At 52.8% G+C, this 23,836-nt stretch overlaps 1 protein-coding gene across 6 annotated transcripts in view; it reads right to left on the reverse strand.

The window, feature by feature from the left end:
• The window catches only part of COL13A1 (collagen type XIII alpha 1 chain), a 150,404-nt gene that overhangs the window by 24,437 nt on the left and 102,131 nt on the right, over positions 1 to 23,836 (reverse strand). For all 6 annotated transcript variants that reach the window (XM_040242194.1, XM_040242198.1, XM_040242195.1 and 3 more), the window contains 13 exons: positions 18,042 to 18,086; positions 16,522 to 16,548; positions 13,252 to 13,305; positions 12,187 to 12,273; positions 11,348 to 11,401; positions 10,181 to 10,225; positions 9,738 to 9,806; positions 8,479 to 8,502; positions 6,997 to 7,059; positions 5,877 to 5,921; positions 5,352 to 5,504; positions 4,714 to 4,812; positions 3,336 to 3,380 (listed from right to left, as the gene is read on the reverse strand). In XM_040242194.1, coding sequence (XP_040098128.1) covers positions 3,336 to 3,380; positions 4,714 to 4,812; positions 5,352 to 5,504; positions 5,877 to 5,921; positions 6,997 to 7,059; positions 8,479 to 8,502; positions 9,738 to 9,806; positions 10,181 to 10,225; positions 11,348 to 11,401; positions 12,187 to 12,273; positions 13,252 to 13,305; positions 16,522 to 16,548; positions 18,042 to 18,086 — 810 coding nt within the window. The remainder of the gene's footprint in view (positions 1 to 3,335; positions 3,381 to 4,713; positions 4,813 to 5,351; positions 5,505 to 5,876; positions 5,922 to 6,996; positions 7,060 to 8,478; positions 8,503 to 9,737; positions 9,807 to 10,180; positions 10,226 to 11,347; positions 11,402 to 12,186; positions 12,274 to 13,251; positions 13,306 to 16,521; positions 16,549 to 18,041; positions 18,087 to 23,836) is intronic.

Genomic DNA, 23,836 nt, shown 5'->3' on the forward strand with positions numbered 1-23,836 from the left:
GCATCAGGGTTTTTTTTCCAATGAGTCAGTTCTTCGCATCAGGTGGCCAAAGTATTGGAGTTTCAGCTTCAGCATCTGTCCTTCCAGTGAATATTCAGGACTGATCTCCTTTAAGATTGGCTGGTTGGATCTCCTTGCAGTCCAAGGGACTCTCAAGAGTCTTCTCCAACACCACAGTTCAAAAGCATCAATTCTTCGGTGCTCAGCTTTCTTTATAGTCCAACTCTCACATCCATACATGACCACTGGAAAAACTATAGCCTTGACTAGACGGACCTTTTTTTGACAAAGTAATGTATCTCCTTTTTAATATGCTGTGTTGTTCATAACTTTTCTTCTGAGAAGTAAGCATCTTTTAATTTTATGGCTACAGTCACCACCTGCAGTGATTTTGGAGCCCCCCAAAATAAAGCCAGCTACTGTTTTCACTGTTTCCCCATCTATCTGTCATGAAGTGATGGGACCAGATGCCATGATCCTAGTTTTCTGAATGTTGAGCTTTAAGCCAACTTTTTCACTCTCCTCTTTCACTTTCATCAAGAGGCTCTTTAGTTCTTCGCTTTCTGCCATAAGGGTGGTGTCATCTGCATATCTGAGGTTATTGATATTTTTCCCGGCAACCTTGATTCCAGCTTGTGCTTCCTCCAGCCCAGCGTTTCTCATGATGTACTCTGCATAGAAGTTAAATAAGCAGGGTGACATCATACAGCCTTGACGTACTTCTTTCCTTATTTGGAATCAGTCTGTTGTTTCATGTCCAGTTCTAACTGTTGCTTCCTGCTCTGCATACAGATTTCTCAAGAGACAGGTCAGGTGGTCTGGTATTTCCGTCTCTTGAAGAATTTTCCACAGTTTGTGGTGATCCACGCAGTCAAAGGCTTTGGCATAGTCAATAAAGCAGAAATAGATGTTTTTTCTGGAACTCTTTTGCTTTTTCAATAATCTAGCAGATGTTGGCAATTTGATCTCTGGTTCCTCTGCCTTTTCTAAAACCAGCTTGAACATCTGGAAGTTCACGGTTCACATACTGTTCAACCTGTTCTTGTTCTTGCCTGGCAACAATTACCTGAAGCTGAAGGAGAGCTTTCCCCACTAGGTGGGGCTTCAGTCCTTCGGTTTACCCTAGTCCTCACCACTCCCTATTGTTTTTTGCTAAAGCTTTTTTTTTCTGTGCCACGCAGCCCGCGGGATCTCCCTGACTAGGGAGTACCCCTGTGCCCCCCACACTGCAAGTGCAGAGTCTTAGCCACTGCACCACCAGGGAAGTCCCTCTCTATTGTTTTGAACCAGACCTTTTGCAGTCATTTGTTTCATGCTTGGTCCTGGCTAGCATTTGAGTTTGAGACCTTTAGCTTAAAGAAACAGAGATTGGTTATCTGGAATGGAAGGAGACCGAGGTGCTTCTCAAGAATATTCCTCAAGCTCCCCAGGTTGGTAGCAGACAGGAGGTGGAATATGGGTCTCTATTTCCTTTGAAGGTAGGTTAAAGTAGAAGAGATTTGGACTGGAGAGTGAAGATGAAGGAACCCTGGGAGGTCTTCCTCTCAGAGGAGGATGCTGTGACGGGCAGATTCTATCTCCAGTGAAGATGGACATCCATTGTCCACAGTCAGTTACCCAAGAGGCTGGGAGGAGACCTGCCTGCCCTTTTTTGAGTGGGCCCCCACACTTCAGCTTCTGGACTCTCCTTGGACACCTCACCTTTCCAGGGACAGAATCCCCTGGAGTGTGGCCAGCATGGGGACCCTCTGCCAGGTGACCTGCACTTGGCAGACAGGGAACTCTTGTTGTTCCCTGGCCACGTGGAGTTTTTAGCTTCACGATACTATAGTCACCTTGTAGGGAATACAATCTTTGCAAACTCTACCTTCTTAAAAAAAATGTTTACTACTTTTTTTTCCTTAGTATAAACAAGTAAATCATATATCCTGATGGGAGTAGAGTTTACACAAATCATGCATATATTAAAATTCATAGACCTGAAAAGTCAATTTTACTATGTGATAATTTAAAATGTTAAAATTTTTAAAGGAATACAAATTCATTAACATAGTAAATTAAAGAGAATGTATACCTATGGCTGATTCATGTTGAGGTTTGACAGTAAACAACAAAATTCTGTAAAGCAATTGTCTTTCAGTTAAAAAATAAATTAAAAAGATAAATTAATTGAAAAAGAGAATTGAAAGAAGGAAAAAGCATAAATATCTCTGAGTAATGCTAATATTTTGCTTTATTTTCTTCTACACTCTCTTGATACATAAAATGTATTTGAATGTGTATCTATACTTATGATGATATTATATATATATATTTATATATATATATATATATATATATTCAGCTCTTTCACTGAATGGAATAAAAATGATTTCCTACTAGTCAGAGCTTGGAGCAGGGCTTGGCATAAGAAAAACTCTCCAACATGGGGACTATTATTACCATTAGTATTGTTGTGGTAAGTTATTTAATCATTTCCTCCTTGTTAGAAATGCAGGCTGTTTCCAATCTGTACTTTAAATACATCTGGAAGGAACATTTTTGCATATTATGTGTTTCCTGAATTTCAGAGCATTTCCTTAGGAGGCTATCCAAATAAATAACACACGTGTTCTATAATCAAGTCTGGGTTGCTAAATGCTGACAGGGCTTGGTGACACTGAAGGGTGACTGAGGAGACTTCTCTGGGGACTGAGAAGGTCTGGGGGTCTCTCTCTGCGGTGGTGTTGGGGTGGTGCAGGCTCTCCCAACAAATAGCCTCCCCCTCATGCATCCTTGATTCCTCTTGCTTTCCTGGCTCTTTCCTTGAGCCCGATCCCCCCTGTCTTATGAGAAGGTGGCTTCCATCCTGACTACTTCTCACTCCACAGTTCTCTCCTTTCCCCTTCACCACCACCCTCTTCTCATAAGAATACTGTCTCTCTCTGGAAACCCTACCTCTGGAGCTTCTGGGCAAACTCCTATAGACGCTGTTCCAAAGACCCATCCGCTGGGGTGCTCACCCGACTCCCCGAGCTGCTGCCATTCTAGTGCCTACAGGTGGAGACTGTTTGCTGCGCAGGGGCAGTCTGTTTATTTCCTGTCTCCAGGCTCTAGCACTGGGAATGGAGCGTGGCAGGCGCCGTGTGAATGCCACTGAGGGACCTGATCAGTGGAGCGAACTTCACAACGATCCTGAAGCGCTCAGGAAATCTGGTTTCCCGCCCTCTTCCTGTGCCAGGCAGTTGTGAGTTTCATTCTAGAGCACGGCAATGCTGTGCCCACTGGAGGCTGTGGTGTGATGAGGTCCCTGTCACAATGCCCGTGACACAAACCGCGGAGCAGGCACAACCTACCTCCATTCCTGGGTCACCCTTCTCCCCTGGTTCTCCTTTCTCTCCCTGTGGACACAAAACAACATGGCGTGGATGCCAGCACTCCGGGGAGTCCGGGATAGTCACCCTCAAATCTGTGACAAACCAGACCCGGACTAGGACTAGGCTGAGACTAGGTTTCTGCAAGGATCGCCTGGGAAGCTATGGGGGGTAACTGGCCTGAGGATGAAGACCAGGGCAGGGAGCCTGTGATCACCGGCTTCCTGAATCTGAGGTTCTATTAACAGCACATGGGAGGAGAGGCTGATATTCTGCATGGGTCCTATAGGGTAGAGACCCTGGCATAGACCTGGGACTTGTCTCTAACCAACAGAATACGGCCTGTGGCAAAGGTGATGGTGTGTCTCTCTTGTGATTATGTTATAAGCTTAGGTACAAATTATACAGGTGTTATACAACTGATAGGTTAAGACTGTGTTACAAGTATGTCTCACACACACACACACACACACACACACACCCCTCTGTCTTACTTGCGTGCACTGAGACACTCCTGCTGGCCTTGGCCTTGAAGAAGCAGGCTACTGTAATGTGCTCTGCCTACTATGAGAAAGGCTGTGTGGTCGGGAACCGTAGGTGACCTGTAGGAGCTGAGGGACTCAGCCCTACTATAGAAGGAACTGAACTATGCCAATGGCAGTGAGTTCAGAAGAGGACCCCAGCACTAAACGGGAATGCAGCTGATGGCAACATGACTGCAGCCTCGAGAAGCGCTGGGCGGAGGCCCCGTGGACTCCTGACCCATGGACACCGCCATAACACATGTGTACTGTTTTAAGCCACTGAATTTGTGATGACTTGCTATGCAGCTACCGAAAGCAAATATGGCTCCAGAAGCAGAGCCAGGCCCACAGCGTGTTGATGGGGGACCCTCACACCACATAGGGAGCACTCCCTCCAGTTTGGAGGGGACATGTCAGGAGGCCACCAGCTGCCTGCCTGTCCCAGCTGAGTGGGCAGTCAGTGGCTTCCGAGGGCCCCTGCACTGGGTCAGAGGTGGGACTGGTTGACCTCTGAGGTTCTTTCTACTTCTAAGAAGAGAATTCCTCCAAGTTCAAGGTTCTGGCACCTTTGAACTCTGTTGGCCCCTGGAGAGGGAGGCCATCATGTTGTGAGTGGAGGGAGCTGGAACCCCTGTTGACACCCATCTGCCCCTCAGGGAGTAGCTGCTCATCCAGAGGACCCTCCCGTCCCCAGGGAGGGATGGCAGATGAGGTCAGTGCAGCCTCATCACACCAGGCACCTGCTAGGCAGGTGGCCGCAGTCAGGGCACCCGACTTGCTTGCCCTCGTCAGCAGAGGTCTGCTGGCAACCGTGACGCTCAGTCCCCTCGCCTTACTATAAATCCTGGGAGCCCGATTGGGCCAGGAAGTCCAGTCGCTCCGGCTCTCCCTTGGTCACCTGGTTCTCCTTTCTCCCCAGTTGGGCCGTCTAGACCCTACGGATTGACAAAGATCTCTGTTAATCAAGGGCTAGGCCATCACACTGGGGTCTGCGGACAAGCTGCGGCCTGCACGTGGGACCCCCTTCCCCCAAAAGCAGATGTCTAGGGTGCCATCCATTTCTCAGATGGAAGCCGTGAGGCCCAAAGAACGTCCTTAGGTCAAACCTAGCTGGCCTGGGCAAGGTCCCTTGTTTGTACCTCTCCTGGGTCTAGGGCTTCTGTATGCTATCCCAAGAGACAGTTTTACACCCACAACTTTATCTTCCTAACAACCCAGTGAGGTATCCAGGGATGGCATTATCATCCCCATTTTACAGATGAGGCAACGGAGGCTCTGCCGGGCTCAGTGACTTTGCTGTGAATGGGAGCTGACAGAGCAGGACTCAGGTCTCTTGAGGCAGGAAACTAGCTTTCATAAAGCAAGGCTGGAGGAGAAAGCAGGCGAGCCCCTGTCCCCGGCTCCCGACCCTGGTTTCCAGCTGCACCTGGTGCAGCACACAGCTGTATCATGCTAGGTGGGACCTGGCGCTCACCGGTGGTCCTGGCTGCCCCGTCTCCCCTCTCTCCCCCTTCTCTCCTGGGCTCCCCGGGAGGCCGTCTTCTCCCTTCACTCCTGCAGGCCCAGGCTTTCCTGGGGGGCCTTGGGGACCAGGAGGGCCCACATCTCCTGGTTTGCCTCGAGGTCCCTCGAGAAAAGATCAACAACATGTATTTAGATACACGCACGGAGGATCGAGGGGAAGAACGTGAAAGAATGGGGTGTGGGGGCCCCAAAGGACTTGGCTCTTTGGTGCTTGATTGGACCAGGCAGAGAGTCTGTGCAGCTGCCTGTGGGAATCTGAGGGGCCTTGGCCACCAGCCCCGGCCCATCCCAGCGTGGGTCTGCCTGGCTCCTCCTGGGGCCAGCAGTGGGGATCGAGGGGCTTCTACAGGTGGGTCCCCCCTCCCCTCTCCTCCCTTCCCCACAAGGTGTGCACCCGGGCTCCCTCCAGAGCCTTCTGCACCCTCACCACCAGGGCAAAGACTATCTTTAGAGGTTTGTCTGGGCGTGTCCTTACCTTTTCCCCATCGAGTCCGGGAGGGCCTGGCAGTCCAATCTCCCCCTGCAGCCAGAACAACCCAAGGTCACTCTTGGACCAGAGGAGAACAGTAACTCTTATTTACATAGCACTTGCTGGGTCAGGTGTCCTCAGCACTCACGTGGAAGGTATGCATTTTCACTGACTCTGTTTTAAAGGTGAGGACCCCAGTGCAGAGTTGTGAGCCCAAGGCCTGTGGTTAATCAACAGTGGATTCCTAGGTAGGGAAGATCCCTGGAGAAGGACAGTCTACCCACTCCAGTATTCTTGGGCTTCCTTCATGGCTCAGATGGTAAAGAATCCACCTGCTATGTGGGAGACTTGGGTTCAATCCCTGGGTTGGGAAGATTGCCTGGAGAAGGGCATGGCAACCCACTCCAGGATTCTTGCCTGGAGAACCCCCATGGACAGAGGAGCCTGGCGGGCTACAGTCCCTGGGGTTGCGAAGAGTCAGACATGACTGAGTGACTAAGCACAGCACAGCAAATAACCAGCTGCACCACCAAAGCAAGCTGAGAGGGAAGAGCGGGGAATTCCTCCTGGTAGATCAGGTAAGGCTTCGGGGAGGAGGTGGCAGCCTTCAAGGTGGAATTGAAATATGAGGACTTTGAAAGGTACAGGAGACAAGAAGGGACTTCAGGGTAGAAGGCCTCACGAGCAGAGGACAGAAGGACAAATGAGCATGGCTTTCTGAGAAAACCCAGAGGGATGAGGGCAGAGGACAAAAGGAAGCAGGAATGGAGGGAGGGGTGAGACTGCGGAGGGCTCAAGTGCTACGTGCTGTGATGGCGGGCTGGGTCCCTGCTGTGGGTCCAGCTAGGGTGCGAGCTCGTCTAGACCCAGGCCTCACCGTAACAGAGGGGCCTGTGAATTACAGGAGCCTCAGACAGACAGTGAGGGGAGAACGGCAGAGTTGAGGGTGTGGGAGGGATGGAGGGCAGGCGGTGCCTTGGAGCTTGGGGAGAATTACAGGCTGGAGTGGGGTGGTGGCCCTGGGAGCATGAGAAAGACACAGATAGGGGCAGCCGGGGGTCCCGGGCTCAGAGACGCATGCGGGGCTTCTGCAGGGTCTGCATCTGCCTGGTCAAGACAGTGTTACCTTCTCGCCTGGGATCCCTGGAGGTCCGGGTGGGCCGATCTGCCCAGGAAGACCAGGCGGCCCCTAGGAAAGGAAAGAGAGACTCGTGGGAGAACTTTATGACTGAGGAGGGATGGCCTGTCTCCAGGGAGGTGTATGTGGAGGCTGATTATTTCCAAACATTTCATCAGCAGTAGGAACACTTTTTTTTTTTTTGCAAAGAAAATAACAAGGAGATCCCACAGTGTAAGGCAGGTAAGCTCTGTGTGTTTAGGCTAAAGACAGGGGTGGGGATCCTAGAACGACACCTATACACCTCTACACCCTGGGGAATCCTTGGGTTCCTAGAAGACAAATCTGACCTTCCCTGATAGTGACTGGGCAACAACCCAAATGTCCATCAGTGGTGAGTGTCTGGAATACTATACAGCAGTGAAAAAGAACCAAGCACGGCCCAGGCCATGCCAGAAAAGAAACTCTGACACGGGACACAGAGCAAAAGAAGCCGGATGCGGAGGCTGACATACTGATTGACTCCATTCATAAGAAACTCCAGAACTGAAGACAGATCTAAGCTGTGGTGACAGAAAGCACATCAGTGGGATAAGTGTGGGATTGATTCTTGAGTCTCATGAAGGAATTTTCTGGAGTGATTGAGGTGGTGGATACAAGGCTATATACATTTGTCAAAACTCAACAAATTCTACACCTAAAGTGGGTACATTTTATTGTATGTACAGTTAATTCAAGGTTGATTTTAAAAATTAAAAATTTTTTCCATGAAAGTTTTATTTCAAATAGCTATTTCAAATAATATATTTTAATGTTTCTAAACGAAGCTCACTGATTCCAGAACCATTTGGTTAATACCAATCTCTGGGTTTGAGGCATCATATGACCAGGGCTTAATTCTGGATTTGTATCATGTCTAAGTGTGTTCTCTGGCATATGGCCACTAAAAAATATTGAATGACATAAAATATGAGTAGTTTGAGAACTTCTTGATCTCTCCTCTTTTCTCTGACTTGGAAGTTAGAGCGGGTGGTGATTGTTTTAACTGCAGATATTCACTGAGGGCCTATCACTGGTGGGCACCCAGGCAGGATCCAGGCTTAGAATACACTGGTTTTCCAGATGCAAATAATGAAGTTGATTTTCAGGAAAGGTGGAGGACTGCTACTGATTTCTTAGGATTATACTTTATTAGTGAAAGGTTGGGTAAAAGGAGAAACATAGAAATCTCTTCCTCCATACCACTACTTTTTCGATGCCGCTGCAGAGAGAACCCAGCATTTATCCTTTGACAAGAGCGCCCTGCTGAGCTGGCGAAGAGCCACTCCAGATGACAGCTATGATTCTGCTCAGGCTCAGGCCAGTCCCTGCTCCCGCACAGCAGGGTCTACCCTAACCTTCTGGAGGGGAGACCTCCAGGCTTAGCTTTCAGGTTGCCCACTCCCAGCCCTCAGCCCAGCACCTGGGGGGAATCAAGGGATGAGGACTCACCATCAAGGCCAGTGTCCGGATCTCCTAAAAATCAACATCACATGATCAGTTGAAGAGCAAATCAAGAGCCACCTGGAAGGTCCCTCAAAACAGTCCTGGAAGTGTGGGCTCTGGGCCCCTTGAAGGAGCACCACAGAGGTAGACCCTCTCGGGGACTCTGTGTCTCCCAGACTCACCCCACCCTCATCTCTCCCAGAGGGTCGTAATCACTGAAAAGAGAACACCCCACAAGCACCAAATGCTGTCTACAACAGACTCAGATATGCCTTAAAGGGGACTGAAAACTGTCCCTTTACCAGAGAGCGAAGAAAGAAGCGTCTTCTTTCTAATCACTGACCGGGACCCTCCCTTCATCTTCCCCCTTCTTCTAAGACCCAGATTTAAGGCTCTGATATACTCCCTTTAAACACAGTAGAACAAAACACGGAGCTACTTGAAAATAAATTAGAGGGACAATTGTTGGCATTTAAAAAAATCTGTACACCTTAAAAATGGATTCACATAGGTACAAGGATTCCTTTAAAGGAGCGGTTCTCAGTCTGGGGTGATTTTGTCCCCCTGGGGACATTCGGCAGTGTGCAGAGACATACTTTGTTTCTTATAGCTGGGAGGCAATGACGTAGGTGCCATCTATTGGAATCTAGTGGGTAGAGACCCGGAATGCTGCTGAACATCCTCCGGCACATGGGACAGCCTTCCCACAACCAAGATTAACCAGCCCCAAATGTCGCTAACACCCCACTTAAAAAAATTTTTTTTATGGCATGAGGGATCTTAGTTCCCCAACCAAGGATTGAACCCAGGCTCCCTACAATAGAAGCATGGAGTCTTAACCACTGGACCACCAGGGAAGTCCCAAGAACCCCACTTTTAAAGGAGGGTGCCGTATGAACCTGAACTATTACATTGACACAAAGGTAGGTGGGTCACAGGAAGACAAGTACTGCCAAGTGAAGGGGGGAGTTTGTGTGCCAGAGAAATGGGAGTCCCAGAGCCACAAGTGGGCCAGCACCTCACAGGTGCCAGGGTGCTCCACTTAGGACTCTCAGTGACCCAGAGCTGGGCCACTTGGATTTCAAATGAGGGAGCTGTGTGCCTGGGGGATAATAGGGGAGGCCGAGACAAGGGAGCTCCCTGGAAGCTCTGCCTAGTGGCCAGGCCTTGGAGGGTTAGAGGCTCAGATCTCCCAGCAGGCCTGGGGCCCAGCTCCAAGGCCCACGAGGAACCCCAGATCTCCACCTCTGGGTGGCCCCGCTCACCTGGAGAGCCTCGTTGATGTTGCCGTTGTAGTCCACCATCTCTCCCTTCCCAGTTTCGCCCTTGGAGCCCTAGGAGACAAATGACACCTGTACCCAGGGTCTGGGCCAGCGGGGACCTCAGGACAGGCACCTCCTGTTCCTGCCAAAGGGGATCAGAGCCGACGCTGGCTGCACAGGCGGATCCAGAGCCGCTGGCGGTGGCTCCCGGGGCTCCAGACACGCTCAGAGGATGCTCTGGGAATCCAGAACCAGTGGAGAACCCTAAACTAGACAGACCTGGGGGACGCTGAGTCTGATTGTGGCTGCAATGTCAGACATCCTAGCCAGACAACCCAGCCGGCCAGACTGCTCTTCCCGGAGAGCCCCAGATGAGCCAGTTCACACCGTGGCCCCAGGGAGCTGGGCTGGGGTGCCCTGATTCTCTGGATGAGAGATTCACGTACCTTGGGGCCAGTAGGTCCCTGTTCACCAGCTGCTCCAGGCTCCCCCTGTTGCAGGACAAAATTGCAGTGAAATAGGCATAAAGTGGCTACAGAGAGTCTGATGTCTCCAGATGGTCTGTGTGTTGGGGCCCTGGAGGGGTTGGGAGGCTCAGCTCAGCCCCGGCCAGGAGGGCGCAGGGCTCCAGCTCATGCAGGGTCCACCCCTCGGGAAGCGCCTCCCCCAGCCCGCATGCCTCTCTCCCTCTGAGCTCCCTCCAGCTTCACACTGGAAGGTCTTATTTCTGTCCTGCGTTAGCTGTTGGTGATTCTACCCTTGTTTGTCTGGGCACCTCTCTTTAGTCCCCTAAGTCTTGGGAGCAGAGACCAGACCCTCTGCCTTCCTGTTCCCATCCTGCTCAAGGAGCAAGGGTTCAGAAACTTTGTGTCAATTGCCTGGGTGGTCGCCAGTCACCGTGGAGAGCCCTGGCAGTTCCTGTCTGCTGGTGGAAGACCCAAAGTGTGGGAGGAAACGTGGGGGGCCAGGATGAGGGATTAGAAACACCCTGCCTCCTGGAGCAGGTTGGGTGGGGAGGATTTGTACTTGTTGGAAACAGGACAGAACCGTGGGAAATAAATGAAAGGTGGTATAAATTGTGAAAAGCAAAGCACAGTTCCATACTTGAACTGGGAAGATATGAACACTGAACACAGCTTTAAAAATGAAGATAGTAAGTAAAAATAAAGGGAAAACAAACCCTTTAATATAACTCAACTTCTGCTGACCCCTCAGTTGGTCAGCTTAGGGAGCATCACCTCCAGATAGCAGCCAGCACCTCCCCGCACCCACAGTCTTACAGTGCCCACAGCAACACCATGCTGACCTGTCTACAGGAGGAGCTGGAGAGAATGGAGCCTGCCTTTACCAGCGGTTAGAAAATAGTAGATGCAGGGGCTCTGGGTCACTGCCTTTCCCAGGCCCAGCGTTTCATCCCTGGGCCTGCCTGTGCCTGGCCGCCATCTCAGAGGCTTCCCCAAAGCCCAAGGTGACCACAAGAGATGGCAGGCAGGAGTCATGGCTGTCAGCCCTGTGCCTGGGGACCCAGTGGCAGGGACGGCCAAGACTCTCTCTCCCTCTGAGCTCTCAAGCTGACCCTCATCCTGCAGCTGTTAGATCGGGGCCCTCCGTACCTTGTCTCCTTGCCGTCCTGGGGGGCCTGCCTGGCCATCTGCTCCAGCTTCCCCCTGGACAACAGGAGAGAGATGGGATGAGGACACGCAGGGGGCAAGAGATGGTCTGGCCGTTCATGTTGTAGCAAGTGTTTCTGGGCTCTATCTTTGCCTGGTCGTATCTACTAACTCCCCCTATTCCACCTGTCTGACTTCCCCACCCTTGGGCCCTGCCGAGGCCCACCTCCTCCAAGCAGCCCTCCTGATCTATTCCTTTCTCCCTCTGAGTTCTGTGCTGCCAGGCCCTCCTTGGTTCTTAGTCAACACACATGTGTCCAGCTTGTTGAGGGCCCTAACTATGGACCCTCATCAACTGCCGGCTGTAGGAGGCAGGTCATTTTGGAGCCTGGAACACTTGCTCACCTCACCAGGTCCTGCCTGGGAGGCAGAGGCGAGTGGGAAGGGCCTAGGCATGTGAGGAGGGGGCCCCAGGAGGCCTAGGACCGGAGGAGCAGGGAGAGGCAGGAGTCTCTGTGGCCGATTCAGAGTCCAGGCTACGGGCCTTTCTGATTATCCAAAGACCTGGCAGCCTGGCCCTTGACTCAGCTACATCACAGCCATTTGAGTCAGTGGCTCCTACTTCCAACTGCCCCAGATAGGGCATGTCTTTTGGAGGGTCAAGGTCACTGCTTGGAAGTAGGAGCTCGGTCCCAGGAGCTTGGACCTTTCTGGAATCCACTGGACCAACCACACACTTAGAGGAAGAGAGAAGGCAAGGTGCCCAGGATACAGAGTCCCCCAGATGGACTAGGGATAAGGCCAACACTTGACTTGAGCACTGATCCCAGGGAAAGACTCACCTTTGGCCCTGGGGGTCCAGGAAGCCCTGGGGGACCGGGCTCCCCTCTGCCTCCTCCAATGGAGTTGCCAGCATCGCCTTTTTCTCCCTGGGGGTGGAAGGTAGAGTTACCATCACTAACTTTGCGGGAGGTGGTTGGTCCCTGTCTTTTCTCCCCTCAGTTCAAAGGACTGAAGACAGCAGCCTGCCCCTTGGTCTGTGCTGAATGTTGGGGAACTGTGGGCTCCAGCACGGCTGGGGACCAGAGGCTTTGAGAAGCCTGGCTATGGGATGTGAGGAGAGAATGGAGCTGGTTACTCAAGTGGAACAGGTATAAGCCAGAACAAGATCCCCACAGGACCAGAATCGAGGTTTCTCAAAGTGTGTTTCAGGGAACACGCCTTCAGCAGGTTGGGAATATTCAAGACTGTGACAAAGAGGGGTCTGGTGGCCAAACAATGTCAGAAAGGCGAAATGAAATGAAGCTTTCCAGGCTCCTTCACCATGGGGTGCCAGGAGCCTCTTGGACAGGCCAAGGTGCTTATGACTCTCTGAGGAGCCTGTTTTATTTATTAAAAAATTTTTTATTGGCATATGGTTGACTTGGGTCAGTTTCAGGTATACAGTAAACAGAATCAGTTATACATACATACATATGTACATATATCCACTCTTTTTCAGATTCTTTCCCCATATAGGCCATTACAGAGTATTGAGTAGAATTCTGAGGGTCTATTGTATAGAGCCAAACTTATTTGACTTCTTATTTTTTTTTAATGGAATGTCTGTGGAGCTCACGTACTGTAGACTACACTTTCAGACCTGGTGGAGAGAAATCAGACCAAGTCATAGCTAGTAAATTCTTTGAATTTGGGGCTTTTTGGGGACAGTCAGGACTTCCCATGTGGTATCCCGTGCTTCTGTCCCCCAAAACAGAATCTGGCTGTGTTCCAACTGCTTTTCCCCAATCTGGGAGGGACCCCTGTAATGCTGGGGCCCGTGTGAATGTGCAGGGTGGGAAATGTGGGTGGGGATGAATGCTGGACCTCTGCCCAGAACCCACCATTCAGAGCTGGTTGCTACCCACCTTCTGCCCCAAGAGGCCGAGTGGCCCTGGGGACCCCACAGCCCCCTTTTCACCCTGTGGAGGAAAAGCAGACAGTTTGGGTTAGGAACCATTTCTCTAGTATGTTGGCGAAGGGTCCAGCCCTCCAACGTAAGGTCTTAACTTTCTTCTCTCCTGCCTCCCTGCCCTTACCTGGGCTGTTCTCTGAAGGACTCACTTCCTGCTGGACCCTATCAGGGACCTGACTCCTTCCTTGGGACATTTCCCACTGGTATCATTGTCCTCCCAGTCCTGTGTGGGCAGGGCCCTTGGTATTTATGGAGGGAGAGGAGCCAAGAGCATTGAGTCCCTTTAGGGGGGTCTCCTAGGGAGATGTGAGCCATTCAGAATGCAAATATTTGGCATTATTTTTTTAAAACTGTTTTGCTCTTTTTTTATGTTTGTAACATCTAGCAATTAGATGCTCCTGGTCTCTAGGGAGAGCTTTCTGCACACTCCTCCCTGCCTCTAGGGAGGACAAAAACCATCATACCAGCACTTCTCCTTTGGAGGAATATTTTGAGAAGTGTGCCTCAGGTTGAATTGTGTCCCGTGAAATTCATATGCTGGAGTCCTAACTCCAGGTATCTCAGAATGTGACCTTACTTGGCAATTGGACCACTAGAGATGTAATTAGCTAAATTATGAGGTCACCCTGGAGTCAGGTGGGCCCCAATCCAGTATGATCGGTGTCCTTATAAAGAAAAGGGAACTTTGGACACAGACATGCATATGGGGAGAACACCACGTGAAGACGAAGGCAGAGACTGGGGTGATGCTTCAACAAGCCGAGGAAGACCAGGAACGCCAGCAAGCTCCCAGGAACCAGGAGAGAGGCACGGGACACCCCGCAGAAGGGTGTCCAACCCCACTGACACCTGATCTCGGACTTCCGGCCTCAGCACTGTGGGCCAGTCAGTGTCTGCTGCTGAGACCACCCAGTCAGTGGTCCCGTGTTAGGGCAGCCCTAGTAAACAAGCAAAAATCGCTCAGTTGTGTCTGACTCTTTGTGACCCCACAGACTATACAGTCCACGGAATTCTCCAGGCCAAAATATTGGAGTGGGTAGCCATTCCCTTCTCTGGGGGATCTTCCCAACCCAGGGATCGAACCCAGGTCTCCCACACTGCAGGTGGACCCTTTACCATCTGAGCCGCCAGGGAAGACCAAGAGTACTGGAGTGGGTAGCCTACCCCTTCTCCAGTGGATCTTCCTGACCCAGGGACCGAACCGGGGTCTCCTGTATTGCAGGCGGATTCTTTACCAGCTGAGCTTCCAGGGAAGCCCAGTAAACAAGTACCCTTCTCTATTCTACCACCAAAGGATACTTTTTCTTGCCCGTGGCTTAGGTCCCAGAGCCCCACTCTCATTGCAGAGATGAAGGGTCTCTGTGACTGTGGACGACCCCCTCAGTGGAGCACCCAGCTCTCCTGATGCTCCTCCTTCTGTGTCAGACTTCACTTGGATTCACAGCGTCCTGTATCAGGAGGGCCCCTCAAGAGTGCCCCTCCAGGCCAGCGTGAGAAGCTCCACTTGCTCTAGGCTGATGGTGGTTCTCATATGTAATAATATACACTGAGGGCCCTGCGCTCTTAATTCACTCAGATGGCTCAACGAACTTTTCAGCGGCCAACACAAAGGGTGTCACATCGGGTCTTTAGCAGTCATCCCCTTGCCACCTGCCCTGGGGCAGAAAGTGTGAATGACAGGAGGAGGGCATGGCACCCCACTCCAGTGTTCTTGCCTGGAGAATCCCCAGGGACAGAGGAGCCTGGCGGGCTGCAGTCCATGGGGTTGCAAAGAGCTGGACATGACTGAACAACTTCACTTTCACTTTTCACTTTCATGCATTGGAGAAGGAAATGGCAACCCACTCCAGTATTCTTGCCCGGAGAATCCCCATGGACAGAGGAGCTGGCGGGCTGCAGTCCATGGGGTTGCAAAGAGCTGGACATGGCTGAGCTACTAAGCACACACATGCAGAAGGTGAGGAGGGCCAGGTAAAAGCCCCAGTGATGAGAGGGACGTGAATCCTAAGGCCCCAGCTCGCCCTGCAGTGCCTGCGGCTTTAGCGGGGGCATACCCCTGTCTGAGGCGGGGGTGGTCTAAGGGGAAGGGTGTGGGGCTGCTCTGCTGAGGTCCTGGGGGATGGGAGCAGGGGCAGGGAGGACCTCCCTTCCTTCTGCTGGGCTTTCCTCTCGGGTACCCAGTGGCTTTCAGGGAGAAAGGCTGTGCCCTCGAGTGTGAATTTCCGAAGATTTGCAGGCCATCCTGGCCAGCACTCCCTTCTTCCTGGAGACACATGCACCCTCCTCACACTGCAAGCAGCATGACAACCATGGGGGCGGGGGGGTGGGAACGGCGGGGGGACCAGGAGATGCCGGGATGAAGGGAGCACACAGTCAGAGACACAGTATCCTACCCTCTGCCCCCTCTTTCCCGGCAAACCTGGGGGCCCCGGCTTCCCTGTTCCTCCTGGGTCTCCCTTTGGGGCAAGAAGAAAAAGTCACTGATAAGAGGATGGGGTGGGAGTGGTGAGGGGTACAAGGGGCAGTAATCATAGACGAGTGTTTTCAGAATACCTGCCCCCTAAGAGGCACCTCTTAAAAAAAGGCTGTCCTCATCAGAAAGTTTGAAAATGCTGCAGAAGTTACTTTGTTTTTCTTTAGTTGCTCAGTCGTGTCCAACTCTTTGAGACCTCATGGACTGCAGCGTGCCAGACTACCCTATCCTTCATATCTCTCGGAATTTGCTCAAATTCATGTCCATTGAGTCAGTGATGCTGTCTAACCATCTCATTCTCTGCAGCCCCCAAAAGAGTTTCCCAGTGTATATTTAGCACAGTAAAGGCTCTGAGAAGGCCTGCAGGAAAGAAGCCTGTGTAATAGTTTCAAGCTCCATTATTTCTCAAATGTCTTTGACCATGGAAACTTTTCTCATGTTACACCTCTTATTGGACTGGATGAGAGACAGATCCCTGTGGGTGTAGGGGACCATGTCACCGCCCGCTGCAGCTGGTGGGAATGTAAACCAGACAGTTGCCTGGGACAGGATCCAGGGAGGGGGACGCGAGGCGTCTGCAGCGCATTCTTGACAAGCAAGCCCCTCCGGGGTGGGCTCTCCTCTGCTCAGTCAGGTCCCCAGCTCTGGAGCAGCCTCAGGGGACCAGGAGCAAAACAAAAGCAGCCCCTCCCACCTCCACCCCACACCTGATGCTCCGGGCTGCCCGGAACATTTCCTCTGTATCAGTACCTTGGCTCCTGGGATCCCAGGTTCACCCTGTGTGGGAGAAAAGAAGACTGGTAAAGAATGGGAGAGAGCCAGATGAGTGAGGCCAGGAGAAGAGAAGTGAAGGCATTTGGGGGCAGAAGTATCCGGTCAGCTCAGGGCTTTCCTCTGCCTCGGACTCGGGCCCCTCCTGGACTGTTTCGTATTCTTCCCTGAGGTGAGATGGTGGCAGGAGAGAGGCAGGCGGCCCAGGAGGAGGGAGAGGAAGGAAGGGGCATTTGCTTTGGATGCCGTGTCCCTGTAAATGACCTGGAGGAGATCCACATAGAGAATTTCTACTTCGGGAGTGTTCCTGCCCACCGGCTGAAATTCTGGAGAGTAAAGCAGAGCACTAGACTCCTTTCACGTTGGCAGGCTGGTGGGACCTTCACTGAGACTGGTAAACCTTTGCCAGTTGCTTGTGCGGCTTAGTTAACATCTGTTGTTCAAGCTGAGCATCTGGCATACATATTGCTTTAAGGGCAACGGTTCTGAATTCTGCCTGCTCCTGCCTTGGTCCAGTGGCCACCCACTGAGCCCCTGAAACCCCAACTCTCTCCATCCCTCCCATCATGCCCCTCAGGTCTTGAGTTACAAGGTCCACTGACCTTCATCCTGGCCACAGTGGTTCCAGGAGCCCCCTGGCAGACAGAAGGAAAGGCATGGGGACTTTCTCACCTGGGAGGGGGGTGCGGTGCACAGAAGAGGTGGCCAGCCTCCTCTTGGAGAGACATGAGACATGGAGACTTTGGGCTGCCGCTCAGGTATACAGGGAAGGGGGTTGCTGAGCTCATGGCCTGAGAAAGACCCTCTGTGCTCAGCCAGGCTCCCTGGGCTTCTAGACCCTCCTGGGAGACTCAGAGGGCATCATGGCAGGCAGTCCCTGGCTGGGCTAGATGAGGGGCGCTCCTGGGTGGAATGGGGGGTATACGAGAGGAGGAGATGGAGGAGAAAGTCGGGGAAGGAGAGCCACAAGGAAGTGAACAACAGCAGGTGGCTGAGTTTACTAAGCTCACTGGCCCCTGAGGCTGCCTATAGGACTCTCCTTAAGGGAGCCCTCTAGTTCTAAGTCCCAGTGGACTAGGGAGCAGCTGGGAGTGAACCCCACTTCCTTATCAGCTCCAGACCACCAACTTTGAGGTAAATAAGCTGCCAAGCACAGCACTTAGTAAATTTCAAGTGAATGTCATTTTTAGGGGATCCTGATTCCCACATGGGTCTCAGGACTGCAGCCAGAGCTGAGGGTACCTGAGAAGTTCTTTTTATGACCCACTGATCCCCAGGAGGAGGCCTGGCCATGCTAGGAGGCTGCTGGTGAGTGATGGTTCATGGGCCGAAAAGGAACACCCCTGCCTGAACAACAGGCCAGGCAGCAAGGGGAGAGGATGAGAAGAAACGTGCACCCCATCTCTGTTTTTATGGGAGGATAGGATGTAGAAGGAGGAGGCACTAGAAGAGAGCACCACGGCTGGGGGAGCTGCTGGGGAGTGGGGGGCACTGCATACCTTTGCTCCGTGTTTGCCCGGCATCCCTGGCATGCCCCGTTCTCCCTGCAGGAAGAGACAAGAGAAACAATGAGAAGAGGACCAGACTCAGGGCCCAAGGGCTCGGCTCTGAAGCATGGCCTTCGAGGATGTCAGTGAGAGGGGCTGCTCCGGAAGCCTGGGATAACCGTTCAAATCATGTCTGCCAGGGATGGCTTCACCCCATCCTCTTTGGGCCAGGTCTCGAAATTCTGCAAAAGGCCCAGAAATTTTAGCTTCCAATGCAGGAGCCCTCCCTCATCCCAACCCCACCAGGACCCCTGAGCCACAGGCAGGGGTGATGGAGCTGGACTCAGAAGCGACCGCAACAGACAAGATTGTGCCCCAGGCACTAAATTCTGGAAAATCCCTCTTGTGGGAAAGAGCAGAGAAAGGCTCAGCCATTTATTGCGTTTGTGTCTGGCACTGAGTGAAGCCGTCACATCCATCCTCTGTTCAATCTCTAGGAATCCCCTCCAGTCAGTGTAGGAATGGATGTTATTTCTGTCCCACAGGTGAGCTCTAGAAGGCCAGGTACGATAGTCAAGGTCATGCAGAGCAGAGATTTGAACACAAGTCTTTTATCTGCCAAAGCCCAGGTACCCATTTCTCTCAGCCAACTCCACGCATCAGATGGTTCTATTGCTTGGCAACCCCAAGCATCCGTTGCTTCCATTAAACACCTTCTGCAGGCCAAAAGCAGGGCAAAGCCTTATATTCTGGAGGGCCCTCAGGTCTGTGCCCCATAGGAGTGAGGGGTCAGTGCTCAACCCAGGGCTGTCTTTACAACCACAGGCACCAGAGAAAAAGGCTGAGCCCGGCTGGCCTGTGACCACAGTTCTGCCCTAAGGCCAGCAGAGGGCGCCACAGGACTTCATCAGAATTCTGGTAACTGTAGCTATAGCTCATAAGCTGAAGTCCCCAGTTTTCATTCCAAACAATTCAACTGGATTGACTCAGCCCAGAGGGACACCAGACAGAGTCCCCTGAGGTGGTGGTGGGTGCAAGTGGGAGGTCAGCTTGCGCAGCCCTGACTACTCAAAGATCTCCCGTGTGAACCCCATTTGAACCCCGTTCTTTCTCTTCCCATCTTTCTGACAGCTTTCCCTCACAATGCATCTGCCCTCACCTTTCCCACCTCCAGTAACAGAGCTGAGCTGGGTGTTTGTGTGACCTCGGATAACTTACTTCCTCTCTCTGGCTTCAGGATCCTGCAAAGTGAGGACTAGACACCGCCTACTCACTTCTGCTCCTGGGAGGACCAAGCCGAGGAGCTGACTCTGGGTGTGTTGGCAGCCCCAGAACAAGGTTCCGTGGGGGAAGGGATGTTAGCTCTGGGTAAAACTGTGGTTCTACAAGGGGCTCAGTGGGTCTCCTCCTGCCGGAAAGGACAGCCTGGGGTGCCTCAGCAGGGGAGGAGGCTGGGGTCTGCCCACGCTCTATCCTTGGGTTTCTATCCCCAATCTCCGCACGCACTGTGCAGATCAAAACCTGGAGTGAGGGTGTCTGATGTAATCAGGGTTGTCTTCAGATCCTGAAGGTTTGTCTGTGAAGATACAACCGCACTCTCCAGGGAAATCTGGGCCCCTCGGAGGAGGCAGTCTCCTCGTTAGGATGGCTGACCTTTTGCCCTTCCCCTCCCTCTGGGTCAAGTCTCTTAATTCTGCAAGTGACCCAGACTCCCTTGATCCCCATCTCAGGGCCTCCCTCACCCCCACCCCTCTGCTGGGCAGGAAGCCAGGGTGCCCCTGGCTGACCCCACCCCGCGGGCTCATTCCAGTCTCATCAGTCTCCTTCTCCAGGGCTTGTCTCCGGGGGCTCAGGCCAGCCTGACCTCTGAACCAGGGTCTGGACTCAGCTTGCACCAGAAAACACTGATTCTGGACGATGGGAGAGGTGAGAGCGGGCTGAGAGTCATTATCAAGGACTCCAGGGTGGCCGTGAGCAAGGGCCTCCGTTTGCAGGGGTGATGGGGGCTGCGGAGTCGGGGGTGTTTCCAGGGCCATTGCTAAAGGGAGGACAGTGACACGTGTGTGTTCACAGAACTTTTCCTTGTGATGTGTCTTTGTAAGAGCACACTTAGAGGCTCCTTCGTTCCCATTTTCCTACATGAAAGTATTTTGTTTGTTTGGTTAAAAGGTTCAAGTTTGGAATTGTGCTGAACTTAGATCCACTAACTCACTAACATCTTAGCTGGGGACAGAGCTCTCATAGTTTGCCAAAACCCGAGGGCCCCAATTTATCTCCTGCACCTCTTGTCCTCCGAGCAGGGAGCCTGGGGGGCTGCGGAAGTGGGTGCTCCAAGCATTACAGAGGGTCTTGCCCCAGATGCCCGGAGCATGGGTGGTGGCTGATGTTGTGGAGCCAGGCCGGCAAAAGGCTGGCTCTTTTAACCTTGGTTCCCTGAACCAAGGATGCTGGATGGCTGGCCTACAAGGGGTGGATTCCGCTCTTGGTGGCTAAGAAAGTGCTGGGTGAGTTCACGCGGGTAGACAGGGGACTGCCCTGAATGACCCTGAAGGCCGTCCCAGCCACCACTTTTAGGATGCCACTGACTCCTGCTGCCCCTGCCTGGAGCGCCTGCCAAGCATCAATAGGTTCTGTATTCTGGTTCTGTTTCCAGGTGGGAGGACCCATCCTTTGCCCAGATGATGGGATGGAAGCAAGCTCCTTGGAGCACAAACCAGTCATGTTCTGCTCTCTTAATTGGTGATTTACTGTTTGTTGAACAAACAGGGCAGGGACTTGGCAAAGGAGGCAAGAAGTGGGGGGCTTCCAGGTCAGTTCCCCAGCAGAGCAAAGGTCAGGCCAGAGAAGCAGGGGGGAGACAACGTACCTCCCTAACGTGAGGCTCCTGCTGCGGGTTGGGGGGGTGCTGAGCCCGAGCAGCTCCACACAGACGCTTTGTTCTCTGCAGGGGAGAAGTGTGGGGAGTGGAGGACTGGAGGGAGGCCAGCAGGTGACTCAGGCCTTAATTCTGGACCAGGGCCCTTTCCTGGGCTGGAGAAGCCGGGTGAGGAGAGCTACTGTCCTTCTCTCCCCTGAAGAGTTCCCAGGGCTCCCTTCCGGGAGAAGGGCAGCTCGGCTCCCTCTTCTTGCCTGAGCCAGCTCCAGACTGGAGAGCCCTGGGGCCACGGAAACGCCAGGTCGTCCGGTAATTAGGGCCGGCAGGAAGTGATCCAGGGAATTACCGGGGTCAGGCGCCCCATCGAAGGCCAGGGCTTTGGAAGGGCGGCTGGGTTGTAATCTCGATTTGAGATCGGTTGATTTTGTAGTTAGTTCCAAAAAGAAAAGTCAGCTCTAATTAATCTGGGGACTTGGGAGTGCAGGAGAAACAGGGGGCAGAGAGCACAGGCTGGGGGCTGGAGGCAGGCGGAGCAGGAGGGCTGTCAGCTCCCACGAGGCCTCAGATGTGGGGCCCATGTCTCAGCTCCCTGATCTGCTTTAATTGAAATGGCCTGGATGCCCCCCCAGGAATTCCTGGCTTTGAAAGCAAGTGCTGTCCCCCCTCTGCCTCTACAGCTTCCCTCTGCAGGGCATGCTCTGCTGCACGTCAGCATGGCATGGAGCCTAGGGTTGCCCAGGTCCTCTGGGAGTCAGGGGATGCAGGGAAGTTTTAGGAGGTCTCTCCGCTGGGGTGCACAGCTCAGACAGCCTTCTCCTAGCTTTATTGGAGGTTGCAGGACCAGGTCAGCTCCCTGGGGAAGCATTTGGGTAGAATCAGTGCCATTGGGCAAAGCACTCCCCTTCTTTGGTTCTTTGAACAAAATACACCAAGTGCCCCCAAGTTCTCTGCCTTAGACGTTCACAGAGAGCCTGGGAGACTTGGAGGAGGGCCTGAATCCAGCCACAACCTTCTCACAAGAAGGAAAACAGGCCAGCTCCCTCCTTCTTTCCTTCTAGTGGAGGAGATGGGAGTAGGCAGTGGTGGTGGGATACTGGAAATTATAGGTCCCCTGGGCTCATAAAACACAGGTAGTAAAGTCATCCAGAATAAGACTTTGGGGCCAGAAAGACCTGGCTTCGCTGCTTTGTAGCTGTGGCCCTAGGGGGATTCACCTCTGAGAACCTCAGTTTGCTCATCTGTAAACTAGGGATGGAGGATCTGATGAGATGATGCAAGCAAAGTGCCCCTATACAGCCTGGCACAAAGAGGCCCAGAAAGGCAGATATAATAATTCTAGTTATCATTCTTCAGAAGTGTGTCCACCCACATGATCCTTTGCTCTGACTGGCAGGTCAGAATGATCCTGCCCTTTTGTAGAACTAAGGTAGGGTGAACAGATGGGCCAGGTGGGTGCCCTTCTGCTCCTCACACCCTCACTCAGCACCCTAGCCAGCCGACCACAGGGCCCATCGGATCTCCTTCCCTGGGAGTCCCTCTTTCCGGGGAGCCCCACAGCCTCCAGGAGGTGCGACTTCAGTTACAAGCTGAGTAAACACAAGGTTCTCACATCCTGCCTGCACTGGTCTGAAGACGCACAGCCAAGAGCTGGCAGGATGGCAATGTGTGGTCAGCTCTGGTCCTTCATGCAAACCCCAAGGCTTAACACCCAGACCACCACATGTGTCAAAGTCACCCCCCCTACTGCCAAGATGGACGGGCCAGTTCTGACGTGCTTGGAGATAAGCTTTCACCAGGTTTTGTGATCCATACACAGTCTGACAATACTCATCAATCCTCTTGAAAGAGAGCCAAGGTTGCGATGCTTTAAACACACATTTTGCGTCTTGCAACTCATTTAAAGTAGATTGGTGCCATAAATTTGGATCAAATAGGTACCACATGGGCGCACAACAATGCTCCCAGTGTCTAGGCCACGGGGCTGGGTGTGAGTGGGGCTGCGGCAGCACACGGCCCGCCGGCTGCACCGGGCTGTGATCTCCAGGAGCCGGTGGAGACGCTGCCCTGCCGGCCTTGGCCGGCCTTAGAGAGGGTGCCAGGCTGGGACCGGCTGCAGGGGTGGGTGGTGGTGGCAGCGGTGGTGGATGGATCTAATCAACAGCAAACTTCACAGGACCAGAAGTGCCTTTGCTGAGAGTTACATTCCATCCCTTCCTGAAAGAAAGGCCTCCCCGCGTGTGTGTCAGTCGCCAGGAGAGAGCAACGGAAGCAGATGTGGAGGGTCCATTGTTACCCCATGGGGCCCCCTCACACCCTGAACACACAGGGTGTCCCATGGCCTCTGTCCCAGCTCGATGTCCCCACTGGGTGGCACAGGGTGCTGGGGACGGGGGAGCAAACTCTCATCTTCCCAGCATCTGTGACCAAGCTGCCCTTCGTGGGGGTCCCTCCTTCCAGGCCTCGAGAGCAGAGAAGGGAAGAGAGAAAAGAGATTTGGTGGACAAAAGAAAAGAGCCAGAGGGTTACCCCTCCACATCCCAGAGAAACCACAGGGGAGGGTGGTCTCTGCACAGTTAGCTTAGCCTGGGGTGACACTCCGCCTCCCCCGAGCAGACATTTCCTTCTGCACTAGGGCGAGAAGACTGGCTCCTGGGTTCAGACTCATGAGACCTAGCTTCCAGTCCCAGCATGATTATCACCAGCTGTGCAATGTTGGGGCTTCCTTGGTAGCTCAGACAGTAAAGAATCTGCCTGGAATGCAGGAGACCTGGGTTCAATCCCTGGGTCGGGAAGATCCCCCTGGAGAAGGGAATGGCAACCCACTCCAGTATTCTTGCCTGGAGAATTCCATGGACAGTGGAGCCTGGCAGACTACAGTCCACGGGGCCGCAAAGAGTCAGACACGACTGGGTGACTAACACTTGACTTGTGC

Source organism: Oryx dammah, unplaced genomic scaffold, assembly GCF_014754425.2.
Source record: "Oryx dammah isolate SB20612 unplaced genomic scaffold, SCBI_Odam_1.1 HiC_scaffold_6, whole genome shotgun sequence".
Taxonomy (NCBI): Eukaryota; Metazoa; Chordata; class Mammalia; order Artiodactyla; family Bovidae; genus Oryx; species Oryx dammah.